At 37.2% G+C, this 21,288-nt stretch overlaps 11 protein-coding genes across 11 annotated transcripts; 6 read left to right on the top strand and 5 right to left on the bottom strand. All coding sequences in view use genetic code 12, as the record gives it.

Moving 5' to 3' along the window:
* Nucleotides 1-35: 35 nt before the first annotated feature.
* Nucleotides 36-3,254, bottom strand: KGF56_003511 (uncharacterized protein; the record flags this gene model as incomplete). The annotated part of the gene is made up of 1 exon (XM_049324850.1): nt 36-3,254. One exon carries the CDS (start codon nt 3,252-3,254, stop codon nt 36-38), a length of 3,219 nt encoding a protein of 1,072 aa, XP_049179440.1.
* A 4,078-nt stretch (nt 3,255-7,332) lies between these two features.
* RPL17B (60S ribosomal protein uL22) lies at nt 7,333-7,908 on the top strand (the record flags this gene model as incomplete). Its single annotated transcript, XM_049324849.1, has 1 exon — nt 7,333-7,908. The coding sequence occupies one exon, from the start codon at nt 7,333-7,335 to the stop codon at nt 7,906-7,908; it is 576 nt and encodes a 191-aa protein (XP_049179439.1).
* Nucleotides 7,909-8,426: 518 nt separating this feature from the next.
* Nucleotides 8,427-9,740, top strand: KGF56_003509 (uncharacterized protein; the record flags this gene model as incomplete). Its single annotated transcript, XM_049324848.1, has 1 exon — nt 8,427-9,740. The coding sequence occupies one exon, from the start codon at nt 8,427-8,429 to the stop codon at nt 9,738-9,740; it is 1,314 nt and encodes a 437-aa protein (XP_049179438.1).
* Nucleotides 9,741-10,014: 274 nt separating this feature from the next.
* Nucleotides 10,015-11,106, top strand: ERG20 (bifunctional (2E,6E)-farnesyl diphosphate synthase/dimethylallyltranstransferase; the record flags this gene model as incomplete). The annotated part of the gene is made up of 1 exon (XM_049324847.1): nt 10,015-11,106. The coding sequence occupies one exon, from the start codon at nt 10,015-10,017 to the stop codon at nt 11,104-11,106; it is 1,092 nt and encodes a 363-aa protein (XP_049179437.1).
* Nucleotides 11,107-11,236: 130 nt separating this feature from the next.
* QCR8 (ubiquinol--cytochrome-c reductase subunit 8) lies at nt 11,237-11,524 on the bottom strand (the record flags this gene model as incomplete). The annotated part of the gene is made up of 1 exon (XM_049324846.1): nt 11,237-11,524. The coding sequence occupies one exon, from the start codon at nt 11,522-11,524 to the stop codon at nt 11,237-11,239; it is 288 nt and encodes a 95-aa protein (XP_049179436.1).
* A 532-nt stretch (nt 11,525-12,056) lies between these two features.
* KTR2 (mannosyltransferase) lies at nt 12,057-13,310 on the bottom strand (the record flags this gene model as incomplete). The annotated part of the gene is made up of 1 exon (XM_049324845.1): nt 12,057-13,310. The coding sequence occupies one exon, from the start codon at nt 13,308-13,310 to the stop codon at nt 12,057-12,059; it is 1,254 nt and encodes a 417-aa protein (XP_049179435.1).
* A 1,457-nt stretch (nt 13,311-14,767) lies between these two features.
* On the top strand, nt 14,768-16,246 carry NDH51 (Ndh51p; the record flags this gene model as incomplete). Its single annotated transcript, XM_049324844.1, has 1 exon — nt 14,768-16,246. One exon carries the CDS (start codon nt 14,768-14,770, stop codon nt 16,244-16,246), a length of 1,479 nt encoding a protein of 492 aa, XP_049179434.1.
* A 515-nt stretch (nt 16,247-16,761) lies between these two features.
* On the top strand, nt 16,762-17,784 carry GDT1 (putative ribosome biosynthesis protein; the record flags this gene model as incomplete). Its single annotated transcript, XM_049324843.1, has 1 exon — nt 16,762-17,784. One exon carries the CDS (start codon nt 16,762-16,764, stop codon nt 17,782-17,784), a length of 1,023 nt encoding a protein of 340 aa, XP_049179433.1.
* A 147-nt stretch (nt 17,785-17,931) lies between these two features.
* On the bottom strand, nt 17,932-18,615 carry MED8 (Med8p; the record flags this gene model as incomplete). The annotated part of the gene is made up of 1 exon (XM_049324841.1): nt 17,932-18,615. The coding sequence occupies one exon, from the start codon at nt 18,613-18,615 to the stop codon at nt 17,932-17,934; it is 684 nt and encodes a 227-aa protein (XP_049179432.1).
* Nucleotides 18,616-18,775: 160 nt separating this feature from the next.
* On the top strand, nt 18,776-19,522 carry KGF56_003502 (uncharacterized protein; the record flags this gene model as incomplete). Its single annotated transcript, XM_049324840.1, has 1 exon — nt 18,776-19,522. The coding sequence occupies one exon, from the start codon at nt 18,776-18,778 to the stop codon at nt 19,520-19,522; it is 747 nt and encodes a 248-aa protein (XP_049179431.1).
* A 177-nt stretch (nt 19,523-19,699) lies between these two features.
* Nucleotides 19,700-20,848, bottom strand: RIM2 (Rim2p; the record flags this gene model as incomplete). Its single annotated transcript, XM_049324839.1, has 1 exon — nt 19,700-20,848. The coding sequence occupies one exon, from the start codon at nt 20,846-20,848 to the stop codon at nt 19,700-19,702; it is 1,149 nt and encodes a 382-aa protein (XP_049179430.1).
* Between the last annotated feature and the right edge of the window lie 440 nt (nt 20,849-21,288).

Raw genomic sequence — 21,288 nt, 5'->3', positions numbered from 1 at the left:
TCAAACAATGTATTATATATATATATATATATCTTCTATGGTGCCCACACTCTGAATGTTTGCGGAGAGGTCAATGACAATGGCTTATAATCGTCATTTTGATAATCAGCGTTACTTTTAGATACCAAACTAGTATCATCCGACAGTTTGGTATGAATCTCCTCCAACAGTTGTTTCGTTGGCTTGTATAACAAAACTTTGGCATCATCTATCAAGCTGCGCACTTCGTCCGGTTTCCCTTCACTCCTACTCTCAAGTAGATTGCATGCCTCTTCCAACTTCTTTATAACTCCAATGGTAGATTTAGTCAATGCTAATCGATCCATAAAGTTAGATTCGACTTGCTTGGCCAAGTTCTGCCTCTCACGCTCATATATCTTCTCCAATTCCTCGATTTTAGACAATTTCGTTTCAACCTTAGCCAACTCATGATTGATAATATTGGCACTGATCTTATTCATCTCCCGTTCTTCGTAACATGCAAATAAATGACTTCTGGCCCCTACAATACCAAATGTGGCCGCCATCGCATCTTTCTCATCAGGGTCTCGACCCCTGTGTCCATTTTGTTCCAAAATCGTGTCCTTGTTTCCAGTCGTTGATTCTCCTTCACTTGCTTTCTTTTCCTCTTTATCCCCATACACCTCGGTCACCTTTTGTTTCATAGACTCATCCATAGCTTTGCTGGCAGCTTCACTGGCTACTTTGGCAACTTCGGAATCCACTATTCTGGTCATAAATACCAAATTGGCTAAAACAGGATTATCGACCGAGTTCACAGGATAGTTCGACGAAAACTTCAACAATTCTGCTATTGCCTTGACATCATATCTGGCTGGATCAAATTTATCTTCCAATGGCATCTTCAAAAATTTGAGCACGCACTGTTGCGGGGTTTTGTTCGAGCCCACTGCATCGGCAATTTGATACCAATCATTTTTGTACGTCTTGACTGCATTCACGAGCTTGGAATACTCATCTACAGTCCAACCATCATCATCTTGTTTCTTCTTCTTCTTCTTGAGCGGTTGCTTAACGTCATCAGGGATATCATCTGTAGCGCTATGCTTTCTATTCTCACCATTGTTGTCACTCATCGTTGGACTAGTATGGCTATTATTGATTTGTAAAAGTTTTCTCAATTTGCTAACATCAACTCTTTCCGGAGGTATCCTAGATGTATCAAAGGGAAAAAGTCCACGGGGCGTGTCAAATTTAACATGATAATCACCAGTATAGGGTAGCTCAACCAGCAGTCCATTTGGAGCTTTTTCGAGAGCATACCCTGGTTTGAATTGGGGTCTCACTTGATAGTTGATTAAGCCCCACTTGTTTAAAAATCTGTGCACCCGCATTAAAGTTCCCACGTCTCCTACCAAGTTACGACGGCACGATGTCAAAGTTAAAAACTCATTGGGGTTTAATCGATAAGCATTAATCATAAAATTTCTATAATTGGCATATAATTTGGGGGATTTAGAAGGATGTGTAGAATCAAAAAATTCTGGCAAGGATTCTTTTTCAATCTTGTGTATCTTTTTCATGTTGAACCAACTTGCATATGATGGTATCACTATCAAATGTGTTTGCTTATATTTTGGAGCTTCTTTTGCAGGTTCTTCAGTGTTGTCCTCTATAACTTCTTCCTCTGATTCTTCGTCTTCGTCTTCAACTTGAACTTCAATATCATCAGTTTCCATTGACATTGATTTGGCTTCTTTGGTAGGTTCTGGCTTTGTAGCACCACCACCAGTAGTAGTGGCAGTGGCAGTCTCCTTTGCTGACATATTCAAAGACGGCTGATCATCAGGTTCCTGTTTCACTTGGCTGACGATGTTTACTGAATTAGACTGAGTAGTCGGTTCGTTACGATGAGTTTGCAGCAGAGGCTCTTCATTGTTTAGGTCTGCATCTTGAGAAACCTTCTTTGCTGTATTATCCTCAGCGTTGGATTCCTCTTTCAATTTATCATCAATTGCCAAACCTGCATCAAACAGAGGGTCATCAACTTGAATTTGTTTCAAAATCTCGTCTTCTCCAGCTTCTTGTCTCAATTCTTCCATCTCGTATTTTTGGCTACCTTTTGCATCTGCAAAAGCCTCATCATCATTGTCATCATCATCATCTTTTTCTTTCTCTTTCTCTTTCTCATTTTCTTTTTCTTTTTCTTTTTCTTTTTCTTTTTCTTCTTTGTTTTCTTCACTCGTTTCTATATGCATATCAACGTCCATATCATCTATGCTACTTTTACCCAAATCATATTTTTTGCCAATGGAATCAGGGTGATTTACAATCTCGCCATTAAGTGTTGTCGTAATAGCAGTATTGTCGCTTGGCTCATTAAAGTGGTTAATCTTCTCTGACCCATTATCTTCTGGTATACTCTTTTGATTAAGACCTTGTTCATCTAGTTCTTTCTCCGGTCCCAGTTCTGGCTCCATTTCCAGCTCCATTTCCATTTCCAGTTTTAGTTTTAGTTCCAGTTCCAGTTGCAGTTCCATTTTAGATTCTCCTTTTACTTCCAATTCCGGTTCGATTTTTATTAACTCGTCTTCTTTCTTATCGGTGCTGCTATTCTTGTTGTCATTGTCTTTAATATCCCGAGTTTCAATGATTTCACCATGTTGTCCACTTTCTTTGTCTCCTCCTTCATTACTTTCAGTGTCAGATCTCTGTGCATTCCCTACTAAAGTTTCTACCTCATTGGTATTTTTCGTTTCTGTGGGAGGAGTTTCCTCTTTGAATGCAATGTCATTAAAAGTTTCATCTTTTGGAAGAGCTGGTAGTTTTTCTTCTACAAAGGCATCTGCACACTTTTGTTCATTTTCAGCATGAATTGCATTGACTTTCAAGTCGAGTTCAGAAGCATTGTCATAGTTTTCTCCTTCCTTATTATCATTCTCCTCAAAAGCAAAGTTTTCTCCATTATTGTCATTATTTTCCTTCTCTTCAATTATGCTATTCAATTCGTCAACCGACCTATCTCTATCACTCATTTTTTCAGCATTTGAATGAGACAAAGAGTCCAGCTCTAGATCTTGTAGCACTTGTTCTTTCTCCTTCTCTTGGTGTAATGCATTCATTTCTTCTACTTGTTTTTCATCCAGTTGTTCCACTGAAATTTCTTGCTCAGTTTCAGGCTTATCTCGGTCACCTTCATCCTGTGAACCTTGCAGAAACACGTCATTTCCATCATCTTGACTTTTTCGATTTTGCAAATCGGGATTTTTCTCATCTGACAACTGAGAACTCATTTTTGACAAAACGTTACCTCTTGGTTGAAACTCAATGGGTTACCCAAAAAAAAAAAAAAAAATAAAAAATAAAAATAAAACAACTCTACTCTAAAATTGAGTAAATCAAATAAACCTGTCACAATGGGCTTTTGTCACGATGGGTGCAAATGTATGTTTTAGTTGTCTTATATATACAACCAAAACTGCTTTTGTAGATTTCTGCTCTATCAGGAGTTATCTGTTTGGCTACCGGGGGGACAATAATTATTAATAATAATACAGTGAAATTTTTTTGATTCTTGTAAATGTAACTTTTGCTCAAAAATTGGAAAGATAGATAGTATCGTATCAGCTTGATCTTGGCATTCAAATGGGTCCGACGTCTGACCTTTTGTATACCTCCTTATCGCCTTATACACTCGGTATCTCTCTCTCTCTCCTGAGTAACTCACTCTCTACCTTCTTTAGTAGTTAATCGTTCTTTCCGCTCTCTCTTATTCTCTCTCTCTCTCTCTCTCTCACTTTTTTTTTTCTCTCTCTCTCTCTCTCCCTCTAGCAATTTGTTTTGATTATTTTTTTGGGCACAATCGCACTACCAGGAAAACAACACACGCTTAAAAGGTGTGTTGGGAAGCAAAGCAAAATTGAGTGATGTACACGCCCTCAAACAACAAATACCATATAAAGCACCAGCACCCAGCACTAGCACCAGCACCTCAATTATTTTTTGCTTCTGAACAGGCTGGGATTGGATAGATAGGTAAGCTTTTAAACACTCAATTTGCAAGTAGAACTCAATAATAGTCAACCAGAATTCAATAAGCAACCAGCAAAAGACATCTACTGTGACCAAGCACCTTTCCCACAATACAACTGTAGAATGTTAATACAACTATAGAATGTTGATACAACTGTAGAATGTTGATACAACTGTAGAATGTTGATACAGCTGTAGAATGTTGATACAACTGTAGAATGTTAATACAACTGTAGAATGTTAATACAACTGTAGAATGTGGTTTAATTTTTGGCAGTAAAACTCTAAACGCGGCCTTTTGAGAAAAGAAAAAAAAAACAACCAATAACTCCGAGGTTTAATTTTTGTTATCAACCCACACGGGCTAAAAAAAAAAAATCTCAAGGGGGAAAGAACCGTTTTAGTGGAAATAGTATAGGAAGGAAACGTTTAGTCAATTACCATACGGGAAGAACCCATTTGAGGCAAAAGGAAAAAAAAAAAAAAGAAAATGCAAAAAAATGTGGGAGTCCATCTTATTTTCATATGGAGGAAGCACACACTTTCAAATCTGCACTTTGAGCTTTCGCACTCCTATTCTTTTTCTTTTGTCTTATCTTTATTCCCCTTGTAATTCAAAGTTGCAACATGAAATTAATTTGATACCTCTGATTGTGTGTTATACTTTGCTAGCACTTTTTTCTCTTTACTTCAACACACGCACCCCCTTTCAACAATAATTTCTTTTTTTTAAGGATTAGTTCAAGGTTAATTGTCTTTAAGGATTAATTGTCTTTTCGTATTATGATTTGTAATTTTCTTGTTTTTTTTCCTACACTTGCATGCTATTTACTTCATTGTCTTTATGTAGTGATAAGTTTTGGTAACTGGGAGATTGCAATTCACACCGAGAAGAATGAAAATGCTATTCAATTGCTTCCTACACCAGTTCTACTGAATCCAATGCGAATTCGATTCAAATGACTACTCCTCTTTATCCCCCTCCACTCCTCCTTTTCCTTTTAGCTCCTTTTCCATTTAACTCCTTTTCTATTCAACTCCTTTTCCATTTAACTCCTTTTCCATTCAACTCCTTTTCCATTTAGCTCTTTTTCTTCCTTTTAGCTTCCTCTTTTTCCCCCCCGTTTCAAGCAACCAGTTTTTGCCCACTCAAAACTCTATTCAAAGCACAATATATCCTTCATTTATGATACATCTCTAATACCTCGCAAATGAGCCAACACACGGGTTTGATTGGCGACTGTTGAGGGCGACATTATCTTCACTAAGCAAATGAAAAGATGTCATTCTCACAAGGGTTTGATTATTGTGAATATGGTCATTACCTACTTTTAATCAAGAAAGAGAGAGTTGAAAGAAGAATAGAAATGTGTATGGTTTGGAAATTGAAATTGAAACGGGAATCTGTTTAATTATATAATGAATATACATATAGTGAATATATATAGTGAATACATATAGTCACAATAATATAAATGTAGATAAATACATTACTCCATCGATTAGAATAAAACAACAACAACAACAACAACAACAACAATAAAAGCAAGTAACTACAAGAGAAACTACGATAATTGCAACTATGTTGACATCAAAATCGTAAGTTTTCCTACTTATCAATTGCCTTGATCAACTTTTTAATTCATCATTCCGTTCCCTTGATCTTTCTATTTTAAATCTCTCCAACAATGTCTTTTACTTCTTCAAGAGAGTTTCTACAAAATAAAAGAAAATAAAAAGAAAACTCATTACTTCCCAAGTAACCGCAAGCTACGGCTCTTAATTTCGTTGTTGTTGTCCTTGTCAAGTGTGTTGTCTGTTGAGTTGACCTGGTAGAATATTCAATTTCACAAAATTCAAAAGAATTTTTATTATAAAAATTTCGTACATAATATATGTTACACAAACACTATCATCTTTTTCTTTTTTAATAGTGATGCAAGTATATATCCAGTATATGCAGTCAAATAGTAAGACCTTATGACTATATCTTCAATGATTTGATGTGACATATTAGTAGCTACTTACACCTCAAGGAGTGGGGAGAGTCGGAAAGGAAACAAATCAGGTAATGAGACAAAGAATAGAGAACAGTTAGACTTTTGCTACCACTTCATTGTAGTAACAGTAGTGGTAGTTGGCCTCCAGTTAAGTTCAAGCACAGCTTAAATAAGACAAGTAGAAATTTACTCCACAAGATAAAACAAGATCAACTGAGTTAAAAGAGACGACGAAACGTAGACTTAAACGACTTGTAATTTTGACTTGACTTGACTTGACAATTGAGCCAAAACTTTTATTTTAACCTTTATTGCTTGTCTAGAATTAAAAATTTGAAGCTACACTCGCCAACCTTTTTCATCTTTTTTTTTAAACCTTTTTTTTTGACTTGGAGAGGCCCTTTAATGCGTTATATGTGTGTACATGCATATCCGAAACGTATTTTGATGGTTTTGAAAATTCATGTTATTAATTTAGTAGCAGCAGCAGAAATAGCCACCATTATCATCAATAATGGAAAAAGCACCTTGCAAACTAGTTAATCTTCATCCACAATGCTTCTTTTTTCTTCTTAGTACACTATCTATCTATCTATCTATATATATATATATATATATATATATCTTATATCTATATCTATATCTTGATAAAATACTATTACCAAAGAAAGAAAAAAAAAAAAAGAAACTAAAACAAAAGGGGTATGTCAGAAAGAGTATAATTGACTCCGTTTTTGATAATCAAAAAAAAAAAAACCAGACTAAAGAGAGAACACATATCCTTCAAATTTGACTAAACACTTTCTACAGAAATCATCTGAAAAAAATCCCGGTTGTGCTCTCAAACCAAACATACCGCTAGCTTTATGAAAAGTTTGTATTTTTCAACTAAAACGTTTTTAACCTTTAAGCAGATAATTCTCTCTTGCTAATGAAAAATGTTCTTGTTTGTATCAATTATTACAATATAGATAGATACAAGATACATGGCTATTTTCTTTTCTCTTCACACCCCCCGTACATACTGCGCTGCGCGCCTCCCAAATTTTAGACACGTGTATATACTTTATTCATAGGGCTATAAACACTCATTTGACATGCTGATCGAGATGGCGCTACCCTTTGTTCTCTCTTCCTTTTGCTTCACATTTTTTCCCTCTTTATTTCTCTCTTACTTTCTTCAACATTTTCCAACAAAATTCGTTCATCACGTGACTCCTCGACCAAACGCTGTAAACAAATTTTTCAAGAAAAAAAAAAAAAAAGTAAAAAAAAGGAAACCAGACTTTGGTGTAGTGAATATTTGTAAGTTATATACTCCCTTGATACATCAACAACAATGGTTCGTTACGCTGCCAAAGCATCCAATCCCGCTAAATCAGCTTCAGCTCGTGGATCATACTTGAGAGTTTCATTCAAGAATACTAGAGAAACTGCACAAGCAATCAATGGTTGGAAATTAACTAAAGCTCAACAATACTTGGATCAAGTCTTGGACCACAAAAGAGCTATCCCATTCAGAAGATTCAACCACTCCATTGGTAGAACCGGTCAAGGAAAAGAATTTGGTGTCACTAAAGCAAGATGGCCTGCAAAATCTGTTAATTTCATCAAGGATCTTTTAAGAAATGCTCAAGCCAATGCTGAAGCAAAAGGTTTGGACGTTGAAAAATTAATCATCTCAAACATTCAAGTCAACCAAGCACCAAAACAGAGAAGAAGAACATACAGAGCTCACGGTAGAATAAATGCTTACCAATCAAGTCCTTCTCATATCGAATTAACCTTGACTGAAGAAGCTGAAACTGTTGAAAAAGCTACCGATAAAGCTGTTGTAAGATTAAACTCTAGACAACGTGGAAGATTGGCTAGTCAAAAACGTTTGACTGCTGCTCCTGCTGCTGCTTCTGCTTAAAAATTTGGAATACAAGGAAATGGTAGGAAGATGTTGAATAGTTGAAGGAATGAGGTCTTTTGATGGTTTAGTCTGGTTTTTTTTTTCTCCAAGGAAAGTTTGTACATTTAATATAACTGAAACATTTTCGAATTTTGGAATTGATGTCTTTTTTGGAATAGAGAAATTGGAGGGCACTATTTTAGAAGTCCGTTCCATGGATCATGGATGGTATATTTTTACCTCTTTTTTTTTTCTTTTTTCTTCATCAACTCACTGAAGTCGACTTTTATAGTGAAATGCTGGGATAAGGAATACTGATAAATGTTTACTTTTACCCTTTTTGATACTCCCTTTCTGCTCCTTTCTCAGGGCAGTAAAGATGGATCTAATCTTGTATAAGAAATGGAAGATCTTCTCATGTATTTTATTTGTAGGTAGCGCTTACTCTTCCTCATCTCATCGAGTGAATTTTTTTTGAGAAATCAGCATTTGCCAATTCAACCTGATATATCATACATAGGTATACACCGTTTACAATGGGTAAAAGCATATTGAAAAAGCAGCCGAAGAGTCAAAAATCTCAATTGAAAAGAAATGGTGGCTCAGAAAAAGTTAATAAACAGGAAGAATCTATAGAAGAGACAAGACCTTGTGGAACTGAATCTAAATCGATTCTCGAAAAAACCCTGGTCTCGGGTCAAGTTCCATCTCCTATAGCGAAGCCTGTTTTGAAGACCGTTAAAACGGAAGATGATGAATACAGGAGTGATGCGTTATCAAAGAAGGAAAGGAGGAAATTGAAGAAATTGCAAGAGAAGGAAGAGAAGGAAGAGGAGGAAGAGGAGGAAGAAAAAGAAGAGGAAGAGGAAGAAGAGGAGGAAGAGGAAGAGGAAGAGGAAAATGAAGATGACGAGTTGGATTTGGATAAATTGGCCGCCAGTGAGAGTGAAAGTGACTTTGATGATGATGAAAATCAAGAAGAGGAGGAAGACGAGAGCGATGAAGATGAAGATGAAGACGAAGACGAAGAGGAGCAAGACAAGGAGGACAAAAACATAGAGGAGGAGGATGTTCCATTATCAGAAGTTGAATATGATTCAGATGCTGATATAATACCTCATACCAAACTCACGATAAATAATATGGCAGCACTTAGAGAGTCATTGGCACGGATACAATTACCTTGGGCCAAACATTCTTTCATTGAACACCAATCCGTGGTAAGCGCAGAAAGTGCCGAGTCGCAAATAAAAGATATTTATGATGATACAGAAAGGGAGTTGGCATTTTACAAACAAGGCTTAGAAGCAGTGAAACAAGCAAGAATCAACCTACTTAAATTGAAAGTGCCCTTTTCACGTCCGGTGGATTATTTTGCAGAAATGGTAAAAAGTGACGAGCATATGGATAAATTGAAAACCAAGTTATTGAGGGAAGCTGCTGATAAAAAAGCTTCGGAAGAAGCGAAAAAGCAAAGACAGTTGAAAAAATTTGGTAAACAAGCGCAGCACGAAGTGTTACAACAAAGAGCTAAAGAAAAGAGGGAAACTTTGGACAAGATCAAGAGTTTGAAAAAGAAAAGAAGCGCTAATGAAATCAGTAATGATGATGATTTCCAAATTGCATTAGAGGAGGCTACAAAAGAAGACCATTCAAGAGACAATAAAAGAAGAAAACCAAATGGGAAAAGAATGGCTAAAGACGCCAAATATGGTAGAGGTGGTAAAAAGGCTGGTAGTAGAAAGAACGATGCTGCTTCGTCGGCAGATATAAGTGGGTTTTCTGCTAAAAAGATGAAGGGGAAAGGCAAGTCGTTGAGACCAGGTAAGAGCAAACGTTCAAGAAGGTAGAAGGGGAAAGAGTGACAGATGGAGGTTGAAAGGGAAAGAGTGACAGATGGAGGTTGAATATTTGTGTATGTGCTAATAGGGTCTATATATACTTTCTTTTCTTTTTTCGCTTTCCTTTCGCAATCTCTTACCCGGCTCCAGCAGCGACGATGGAAAAATAAAGGAAAAAAAGAAATGGACTTTAATTAAACGTTCTTGCATGTTTAATTTTCGAAATTTTTCACCAATTTTAACAAAAGAAAGGTAGTTTTAATCAGTAGAAGCACCAGCAGCCATGTCGTCGTCGTTGTCTTCATCCACCGCTGCCACTGTCTCTTCTAAAGAAGTGTCACGCCAGAGATTTGTCAATGTTTTTGAAGGCATTGTTGAAGAATTGACATCGATTCTCAGATCGTACAAAATGCCTCAAGAAGCAATTGACTGGTTCCAAAAGAATTTGAACTACAACACCCCTGGAGGTAAGTTGAACCGTGGGTTATCGGTGGTAGATACGTATGCGATTTTAAACAACACTACAGCTGACAAATTGAGCGATGAGGAGTATAAAAAAGTTGCTATATTAGGATGGGCTATTGAATTATTGCAAGCCTATTTTCTTGTTGCTGACGATATGATGGATCAATCCAAAACAAGAAGAGGCCAGCCATGTTGGTACCTTGTTGAAGGTGTTGGTAACATAGCCATTAACGATGCCTTTATGTTAGAAGGAGCTATTTACGAAATATTGAGAAGACATTTCCGTCAAGATTCCTATTATGTTGATTTACTAGATATATTCCATCAAGTCACATTCCAAACTGAATTGGGACAATTGCTAGATTTGGTTACTGCCGACGAAGAGCATGTTGATTTGAGTAGATTTTCCCTCGATAAGCACTCGTTTATCGTCATATTCAAAACTGCCTACTATTCGTTTTACTTGCCTGTTGCCTTGGCGATGTTTATGAGTGGAATTAGTGACACAAGAGATTTAGAACAAGTCAAAAACATCTTGATACCATTGGGCGAATATTTCCAAATACAGGATGATTTCTTAGACTGTTTTGGTACACCAGAACAAATTGGTAAAATAGGAACAGATATCAAGGATAACAAATGTTCATGGGTTGTTAACCAGGCATTATTACATGCATCTAGTGAACAAAGAGAAATCTTGGATAAGAATTATGGACAAAAAGATGACGAAAAAGAGGCTATATGTAAGAAATTATTCAAAGAGATGGGAATTGAAAAGATTTATACCGATTATGAAGAAAATATTGTTAACAAATTGAAACAAGAAATTGATAAAGTTGATGAATCTAGAGGATTGAAAAAGGAAGTGTTGACTGCATTCTTAAATAAAGTGTACAAGAGATCAAAATAATCAATCGAACCTTTTTCTCCTTGAATAAAAAAAACATTTTTCCATTTTTAATACATACAATATGTACCATATACCAAAAAAAAAACACGCTCTTTTCTATTCCTCTGTTCCCTTTGGCTAGTCTCTCTCTTTAGACATTGACTCTTTCCAATTCTTCTCTTCCCGCCTTAGTGTACAAGTATTCATTATAATCTCTGGCTTTTGCCCAGATAGACCAAATTATAACAAAGGGAATGGCAATGTATAAAAATTGATTCTTTGTTCTTCTAAACGTATTGAAAACGGCATTATAAGCAGCTCCTTTAAGTGGTCTAGCTGCATATGGAGAAATCGTATATTGCGTAATATATTTCTGTGGACGAGAACCCAATTCTCCCCACCAGCCCATGTAGCTGTGTGGATGTGGTGGACCTGCCATTCTTGCTCTTTAATGTATTTGATAAAGCAAAAAGAAGCTTGAAATTTAATTACTTTTTTCTCTCTCTTTCTCTTTTTCAATTTTAAATGTCACTTGTCTCATAATGATATTTTCTGGTGATACTATTGGATAAAGAATTTTTTACAGAGTTGTGTATACCGCTACCAACTACAAACTAGTGTTGCTCCACTATCGTCACTATCGAGCAGAGCGACACTATCGAGCAGAGCGAGATAGTGTCTACAAAGTGTTGCTCCACTATCCAGCAGAGCGACACTATCCAGCAGAGCGACACTATCGAGCAGAGCGACACTATCGAGCAGAGCGACACTATCGAGCAGAGCGAGATAGTGTTAACTAATGTTGCTTCACTATCCAGCAGAGCGACACTATCTCGCTTCGCTCGATAGTGTCTACTAATGTTGCTTCACTATCTCGCTTCGCTCGATAGTCGCTTTGCTCGATAGTGTCTACAAAGTGATGCTCCACTATCTCGCTTCGCTCGATAGTGTCGATAGTGTCGATAGTGTCACTACCAACGTTTGTAGTCTATTTCATTTAAAAACCTTTTCCCGCTCCCGTACTTCCACCATCTTGACAAACAGCTGTGGACATTTGTATCAATAGTCTTATTAACAACTTCATCTCTTGCTTTGCATACACATCTCTTTGAAGTAATAATGTCTTCGGAATGTGGGCATGCTAAAAACGGAGCGTGGAAGTATCCTATATCTTCAAAATGATGTATTTGATTCTTATCAGCTAACAAGCTCAATCCTATTGTGTGCACCGGTGCATCCCCCCACCTCTCATAATGAAATCCGCCAGCTTTACTCAAGAATTTAAAGTATGTTTCATAAGCTTCACTTCGGAAAAAATTCAAGTTGCCTATTTCAAAATTGGACCAGAAATGACACAAGTTGTATCGCGTGGTTGATGTTACTGCTGGTGTCACGTAATGGGTCAAAGATGTCTCGTTTGTTGTAATAAAATTTAAAGCGTTGTTGGGATGCAACAAGTGTGGATTTTCTCGCATAAACAGTTCAACTGTTTGCCAAAGCGTCGGTATGGTATTCTCATACTCTCTAATTGCAATAATAAAACCATACACTTTATTATTCACGCGTAACAACTCAAATGGATCATATTGGAAGTCGCACATATACTCCACGTTAGGCTCAACCCGGAAATACCAATCATAATTAAGCAATCTTTTTTGCTTGTAAAAAAAACCAGAGTTGAAATGGCACATGTTTCTATAAGATCTAACACCCCCATATATCACATTCAATTGGGAATTTAATAAGTTCTCTTCTAATCTCGTGATATTGATGTAGCTGGGGGGTTGCCAATCCTCCTTGGGGATAAGTTCATAATACGTTTTACCACTAGCCATAAGACTAGTCCTTTCGATAAACTCATGGTCAAACGGTTCATCATTCAAGAATACCCACGGGTACTTGTATTCTCGATTGAACCTATCTTCTAAAGACCTCATTGAAGCTAACGCACCTTCAACCTCAAAATTTCTAACAAGCATTACCATTGTAGCATTTTCTTTTCCAATCTGTTCCAAATTTCGTGGGGGGAATTTCTTAACAAGGTATGAATTCGATCCTAGTTTAGGCTGATTCTTGGCCAAGGGATTATAAGTATCTAGAGCTTCTTCTTCTATTACCGAGTTGTTTGGCCGTACAGCGTCGTCATTTCCCTGAATTACCCATGTAGCATAGTAGTAGTAAATTGCAAATACTACAACAAGTGTTGCAGTTCTGACCCCAATCATTCAGCATTCTCCAAACCTTCTCTTCCAAAGACAAAAACTTTTTTTTTTTTTTGGGGTCTTTAACTTAACCAGCTTTCATGAAACTATATTATTTATATATGTTGAGCAAAACAAATACAGAGAACCTCCTGGTAGACACTATCGAGCAAAGACAGTGGAGCAGTACTGACTACACCGACGCCATCGGCACTACCGACACTATCGAGCGAAGCGAGATGGTGGAGCAGCACTAACTACACCGTTACTATCGACACTATCTCGCTCTGCTCGATAGTATCGCTCAATAGTATCGCTCGATAGTAGAGCAGTGCTGACTACATCGACAGTATTGACACTGTCTAAGCTGTCGACGACTTCAAAATTGATGTTCTATTAGATGCAGTTTTAACCAAACTCGGCAACAAAGTGGGCTACCTTCCGAGACCAAAAACAACCACAACCAAACGTCAGACCTAAGTTAGTAGACTACAAAGCGTTGAGTGTGTAAAAAATAAAAAGGGTTGATATGGATGTTGCTTTAAAGATTGAGCTTACTTGTAAGCTCAATAGTTTGTTTTTTGTTTTGGGTGCAAAAATGGAAAAATTCAATCTTAAAATGCTGCAAAAAAATTGACAATTACTAAATGCTCTCTTAACTCTTATATCCAAAATTTACAAGTAACAATCTTGATGCAACACTAGGGAGCGAAGCGAGCTAGTGGAGCACACTGACTAATAAGCAAAGTTAGTCAAGTAACAAGCTATATAAGCAAAGTCAAGCAACAAGCTATATAATCAAAGTCAAGTATCAAGCTATATAAGCAAAGTCAGTCAAGTAACAAGCTAGTCAGTACTGCTACACTATCTCGTTCTGCTCAATAGTGACTCTAGATAGATTGAGAGTTTGTCAAGAGTATATTCTTGAACTAGATTTTAAATATATCACAATTGCTTTCACAACTACAACAAATAATCCAATGGACAATAATCAATAGAGTAATTCAAGAAAAACCCGTACTTTATTGTTACACATAGAGCCATCTCCCGTACTTTATTACACATAGAGCCATCTCCCGTACTTTATTACACATAGAGCCATCTCCCGTACTTTATTACACATAGAGCCATCTCCCGTACTTTATTACATATAAAGCCATCTTCCGTACTTTATTACACATAGAGCCATCTCTTAATAACAATTGAATTGATTTACCTTTATAAAGAAAAAGTCTTCCTATATGAGAATAAAAAATCTTTATTCTATGAGCCCTTTGGTTTTCTATTTTTTCCACCCAATAGCATCTTTAGAAAAGCAATTACCAATACACTAACATTGGAAAAAAAAAAAATGAATATAAGGAAAATAAAAGTCTTTGGGAACTAACCAGAAAAAAAGGATAAAGATATAGGGGTAGACTTGAAGGATAGAAGTATAACTTGGTTGGGTTTATAAGCTGTAACTCAAACATTAGAAAACAATGCTTCGCAATTTTAAAGTAAAGCCACGCGGTTTTTTGTCGGTGCGTGGATTAGCCACTACTGCTGATCCAGCAGCAGCAAATCCTAATAGAGTACATGGCGGGTTGAAAGACCAGGATCGTATTTTCCAGAATATTTATGGAAATTACGGCCATGATTTGAAATCCGCACAAAAAATGGGAGACTGGTATAAGACGAAGGAGATAATATTGAAGGGAGATAAATGGATTATTGACGAAATGAAAAAATCCGGTTTAAGAGGAAGAGGCGGTGCAGGGTTTCCCTCGGGTCTCAAATGGTCTTTTATGAACCCCCCAGGTTGGGAAAAGAATCCAGGACCAAGGTATTTGGTAGTAAATGCCGATGAAGGTGAACCAGGTACTTGTAAAGACCGAGAAATTATTAGGAAGGATCCCCACAAGTTGGTTGAAGGTTGTCTATTAGCAGGAAGAGCAATGAACGCTACTGCAGCATATATATATATAAGGGGAGAGTTTTACAACGAAACGGTGATATTACAAACCGCAATCAATGAAGCTTACAAGGCAGGATTGATTGGTAAAAATGCCTGTGGATCAGGATACGACTTTGATATATACATCCACCGTGGTATGGGAGCGTATGTGTGTGGTGAAGAAACTGCATTAATCGAGTCGATTGAGGGTAAAGCTGGAAAACCAAGATTGAAGCCTCCTTTCCCCGCTGGTGTCGGATTGTTTGGTAGACCCACCACCGTTGCTAATGTAGAGAGTGTATCAGTTGCACCTACAATTTTGAGAAGAGGCGGAGAATGGTTTGATGCCTTGGGAAGAGAAAGAAACTCTGGTACAAAGTTATTTTGTATATCAGGACATGTGAATGAGCCATGTACAGTTGAAGAAGAGATGTCTATACCTTTGAAGGAATTATTAGAGAAACATTGTGGTGGTATAAAAGGCGGATGGGATAATTTATTGGGTGTTGTACCTGGAGGATCCTCAGTGCCAATTATGCCTAAGGAAACATGTGATACTGTGTTGATGGATTACGATGCCTTAAGAGATGTGGGGTCTGGTTTGGGAACTGCTGCCGTTATTGTGATGAACAAACAAACAGATATAATCAGAGCTATTCAACGGTTTTCTCATTTTTACAAACACGAGTCCTGTGGTCAGTGTACGCCATGTCGTGAAGGTACAACATGGTTACAAAGGATGATGGACAGATTTCAGGTTGGTCAAGCTACTGAGCGCGAGATTGATATGATTTTTGAGTTGAGTAGAGAGATTGAGGGCCACACGATTTGTGCTTTGGGAGACGCTGCCGCATGGCCAGTGCAAGGTTTAATCAAGTCGTTCAGACCTGTTATGATTGATAGAATCAAAGAGTTTCAGAATAAACACGAAAATCAGGGTAAAATTGGTTACGGTGGTTGGTTAAGTAATGGGAAAGTGAAAAACGGTGTAGTTGTAGACAATCCAATACCTCATGGGCATTAATAAAATATATATATCAGTTGCATAATATATCAGTTGCATAATATATCAGTTGCATAATATATCAGTTGCATAATATATATATGTATATATGTGTATAATATATATAATGATATTTATAACTTGAATTACGAATGTGTTATTCTAAAGCCACTACCAACACATATACAGGCTATAAAAGAGGAAATGTGTCGATCAATTGAGCAATTTCAATTTACTTTGTTTCAATGAACAAAAAAAAAAACAGTCCGTATGGACAAAAGTGATACGAAAGAAAAAAAAAAAAAGATTATTTATTATTTGTGTTCAAGCTTATTACCGAAGAGTGAAATTCGTTTCATAGTGATACCTCACTCTTTCTTTTTCAGGAGGATTGAATCCCATTCTTTTTTTAGCTCGTTGTATACCTTTCGCAAGCCATTTAGGTGATATTAGGAGCTTTTAAGCATCATAATTCTCCCCCCACCCCCCCTTGAGAGAAAGTCCGAGTTTTTTTTTTTTCTTTTTTGGTTTTTTCAATGAGATGGTCAAGAGTAATCCTTTCACTTGCCTTGTTTAGTGTGACGCTGTTGGCTTTAGAAGATAAGGATAACCTTTATTTGCCTGATACTGATGAGTTGTTAAATGCCAGACCGCCGCATGACAAATCCACCAACAAGCTCGGAGTCAAGGTGCTTGAGGATGAAGATAATCATCCCACGCCAGATAATTTGAAACAGCCGTTGAATCCCAATAAGTCCGACACAACAGCAAGCACAAATGTAAATGAGTTGAAACAAGAGGACGAAAATAACCATCAAGAGGCTGGCTCTTACAACGCGTTTGTCATGTCTATTTCAATGATTGTAGTCTCTGAGATTGGCGACAAGACATTCTTGATAGCTGCATTGATGGCGATGAGAAATTCACGGTTTGTTGTATTCTCGTCAGCATTCACCTCTCTTGTTTTAATGACAATTTTGTCTGGTATAGTTGGCCATGCTTTACCATCTTTGATGTCACAAAGAATAACCCAATTTTTAGCATCAGCTTTGTTTATCATATTTGGTATTAAATTGTTGAAAGAAGGCCTTAGCATGTCGAAAAACTTGGGCGTTGAAGAAGAACTAGCAGAAGTGGAAGAAGAAATTGCATCGAGTAAATTAAACACCCAGTTGAGTGACATCGAGGGTGGGTCCATGCCCGCCGCCCAATCGCAATCAAGGAAAGCAAAATTTCAAGAAATTGGACAGCAAGTTCAGAACTTGGCTTCGTTTGTATTTACTCCCGTGTGGATCCAAGTTTTCGTTATGACTTTTTTAGGGGAATGGGGGGACAGGTCACAAATTGCCACCATTGCAATGGCCGCAGGATCAAAGTATTGGTTTGTCATATTAGGAGCCATCATAGGTCACGGTTTATGTACTGCTGCTGCATGTATTGGTGGAAAGCTCTTGGCGAAAAAGATATCAATGAGAAACGTTACTCTAGGTGGCGCCGTTGCATTTTTGGTATTTTCCATCTTGTACTTTTATGATGCTTATTACAATACCGAAAGTTGAAATGTAAGCGGATCCAAAGAAAAAAAGAGGGAGGAGAATAAGGATGGAGGAGAATAAGGATGGAGGAGAATAAGGATGGAGGAGTTGGAAGTGATGTTTGTTGTTGTTTTTTCTTTTTTTGTTGATTTATAGAGATATACCATTATTTTAAAGTTGTCCTTGACACATGAACTTGGAGATTTGATTTGGATGTAGACCCTTTTTGCCACCTAAGGTGATCCTCAACTCAATTTCCTCTTTTTCATTCTCCTTATCCTTCTTTGCTTTGGCTTCTATTTTACCCTCTGGTGTCTCCATGTACTCTAATTCGTCCACGGTATGAAAACCGTAAAATTGATAGTCATCTCTCAACTCTTGTATTTTCATTAAACACCATATTGTAAACTCGTCCTCCTTCTGTAAATCAAGACCACCATTTTCCTGCGACTTATCTATACTTGAAATTGAAGAGTTTATCCACTCGTTGACTTCTGGTAGAGCCTTTTTCCTTAATAAGGTAGTCAAGAGTCCCTCGTGCTGGGTAGTAGGAAAGTTGACAGTAGGGTACACGTTTGTATTCCGTAGCAATTCTTCGTTTTCGTACAAGATGTTTGTTACCGAGGCCAACTGAGTAATAAGCACTTGAAACTGGTTTTGGAAGTGGGTGAATGAAGGAAGTTTAATCTTTGTAGGATATCGATTGTGATTGTTGATCTGGTCAGATAGTTTGCGTAATGAGACATGGATTTGGTTCAACCTGTTGCGTATGGATTCAAGAGCATCAACGGGTATCTGAGAAAAGTCAATTGGCAATGGCTTAAGCGGCGTAGTCGGCACCGGCGTATGGTTCATTGTGTCTGGAGAAGGCTTCCTTATTGATAAAAGTGAAAAATATTGATATCAATTTAAAACTGATTCTTCTTTTTTTCTTTTTCCATCTCCATCTCCATCTCCATTTGTATAGTTTATTCTTTGAACAAGAGAAAGATCAAGAAGGAGACCTTGTGATAGGATGATACGTGGGAATTGGAGTCTTCAAGAAGAGATTAAACAGAATGAAAGAAAACGACAGTTGAAAATACAACAGCGACAGAAACTCAAGTTTAAGCTAGAGAAGCTACAACAATGTGATCCAATAAAGTTATACCATAAAATTGAAAATCTTGAAAAAAGGTCAAATTTATCGGAGAAGGAGACAAGCTATTTAAAGTTATTGAAGGAAGATTGGGCTTTTATAGAGAAAAATAAGCTACATGAAGGTAAAATCAAGAGCTTTTTGAAGGATAAGGATCAGCATGAGAAACTGATACGAAAACGAGAGTCAAAATTATGGGGAGTAAAATCAGTCTATTTCAATCCTGAGTTAAACCCATTGGGAAAAGTCCCCCGGATTGAGTGTCTTGACTGCGAGGTGCAGATAGAGTTAAAAAACTGGACTGTACCTTTACATAGCAAGCGTAAGAAATACGATGTAGACCCGTTGATAAAAGAATTGAATGTAAAAGTGCCGAAAGGTGAACCTCCAAAGTTCTACAAGCTTATTCAGAATACTGAAAAGTTGAGGCCTCTAAGCAGCCAAAAGCTGAAAGAGCAAGCTAGCAATATTTACATAGAGAGCCATAAAAGAGAAGGGTCAAGTGACAGTAAAGAAAAAGAAAAAGAAGAAGAAGAAGAAGAAGATGATGAACAACTATCAGCGACAGAGTCTTTAGAAATGCAACTCTCCAAAACACCAACAAAGTTCTATGTAGCTAGTTAGTTTGCTCCACTATCTCGCTCTGCTTGATAGGGTCGAAAATACCCCAAAAAAAGCTTCAATAAGCACTTAAAATGTTACATTACCACAGTTTCTAGTCAATACAAATCTATATACAAGAACAAAAACCGACTCGTCTCTTTCTACTTTATTTATAATACCTATATTATCTTGACAACTTCAAGACAATAATCTAACCACAAGTTCCCATGTTCCAAACATTATAATAGAGTTGGGAACCGTTCTCAATAAATGAGGTGTCAAACCACCGTACATACTTGCAAATCCTTCTTCTTTAAAAACTAATTTGAAGCACTGTATCAAACCTGTATACTTTAGTTTTCCCGTGCTTTCCAATGGTGCTTGTCTCAATCTAGTTCTGACAACCTCATGTGGATAAGTTATTAAACTGGCCATGAACTTGGCTAAACCTGCAGCACCAGACCTCGCCGACCACTCCATTACATAATCCTTTGTGGTTTTATTTTTTGGATTAGATCCATGTATCTGTAAAGATCTCTTATTAATAAACATTCTCATTTGTTCGTATAGCACCCATTGAATCGTGCTTTCAATCCCTCCCAAATAAGAAGCACTCAAACCTCGATATAAGCTGAAAAATCCTTCGTTTTTGACAACATGCTTCAAACAATCCCACGAGTTTTTATATATCCGCAGTCCTGTTTTGTCCAATTGTAGCCTTGTCTTGAGTAGCCAAATGGGGTTTGTCGCAGTTGATGTTACAAAACCGGCACTTATCCCCGCAGTCAAATGCATCCATGTTTCTTCTTCTTTTTCTTTCTTCTCTGATCCGTGTCCAAAATTTCGTACCAAGAAATCTTTTGTAAGGCCATATGTGAAGAAATTTATAGATCTTGCAGGTATGACACCCACCAAGTTCGGTCCCAATCCTTTGAATAAAGACCGCACTCCTTCATTGAGATACATTTCTCTTATAGCTCCTCCTGTCTCTGCCAAGTGTTGAAATGCTTGCCTTACGGGGTTTCCCGATTTTAGAGTCTTGTTATACACCTGGTAATATACGTCCGATTGTAATCTGGTTTTAACAACGTCTAAAGGACATGTAACAACTGCCCCTACTGTACCTCCTATACCTCCAGCTACAAAATGTACCCATGGCTTAGTTTCCCTTTTCAATGTCGATGCCACAGCTGGATCTTCCAGTGTAGCCCCTCTATATTCGTCTATTATCTCTCCATCTCTAAACGTAGATGATTGCTCATCTGAAACTAAATATAAATAAGCAGTCTCAGCATCCCGCTCTAGCACTTTTATCCTCTCCTTCTCGTCACCTTTAATTTGCACCATTCCCCCCCAAAAATAAACCCGTGTCTTTACAAACCAAGTTCCCTTACTGAAAAAGTCAAACCTTCTAAACAATAAGCAAAGAGAACCCTTACGATGCGATGCCCTTCTCGTTTTCTTTTTCTTTTTTTTTTTTTTTTTCAGTACCAAAGATACGATGTGAAAAGAAAAAGGTTCTCTACAAAGGACCAGCCCTGAAGGATGGTCACTTAAAGATACGTATCAGACTGTCAATGTTGATCGGGGAAAAAAGCTAAATAGGATTGTAGAGTATGTCAATTATATAATGTATGCGTTTTGTATTGGTAATGTGTATTTCTAAAGTACTGTTATCAACAAACTTATCTTGTTAAAAATTCGCAGCCAAAAAAAAAAGAAAAAAAAGAAACATCGACATTATCGAACAAAGTGAGATAGTGCAGCACATTGACTAGCTAGTTGCT

The sequence above is a fragment of the Candida oxycetoniae genome, assembly GCF_023343755.2.
Source record: "Candida oxycetoniae strain CBS 10844 chromosome Unknown scaffold36, whole genome shotgun sequence".
NCBI classification, from domain to species: domain Eukaryota; kingdom Fungi; phylum Ascomycota; class Pichiomycetes; order Serinales; family Debaryomycetaceae; genus Lodderomyces; species Lodderomyces oxycetoniae.
The sequence above is the reverse complement of the archived record's forward strand: the minus strand, read 5'-3'. Positions and strand labels throughout refer to the sequence as shown.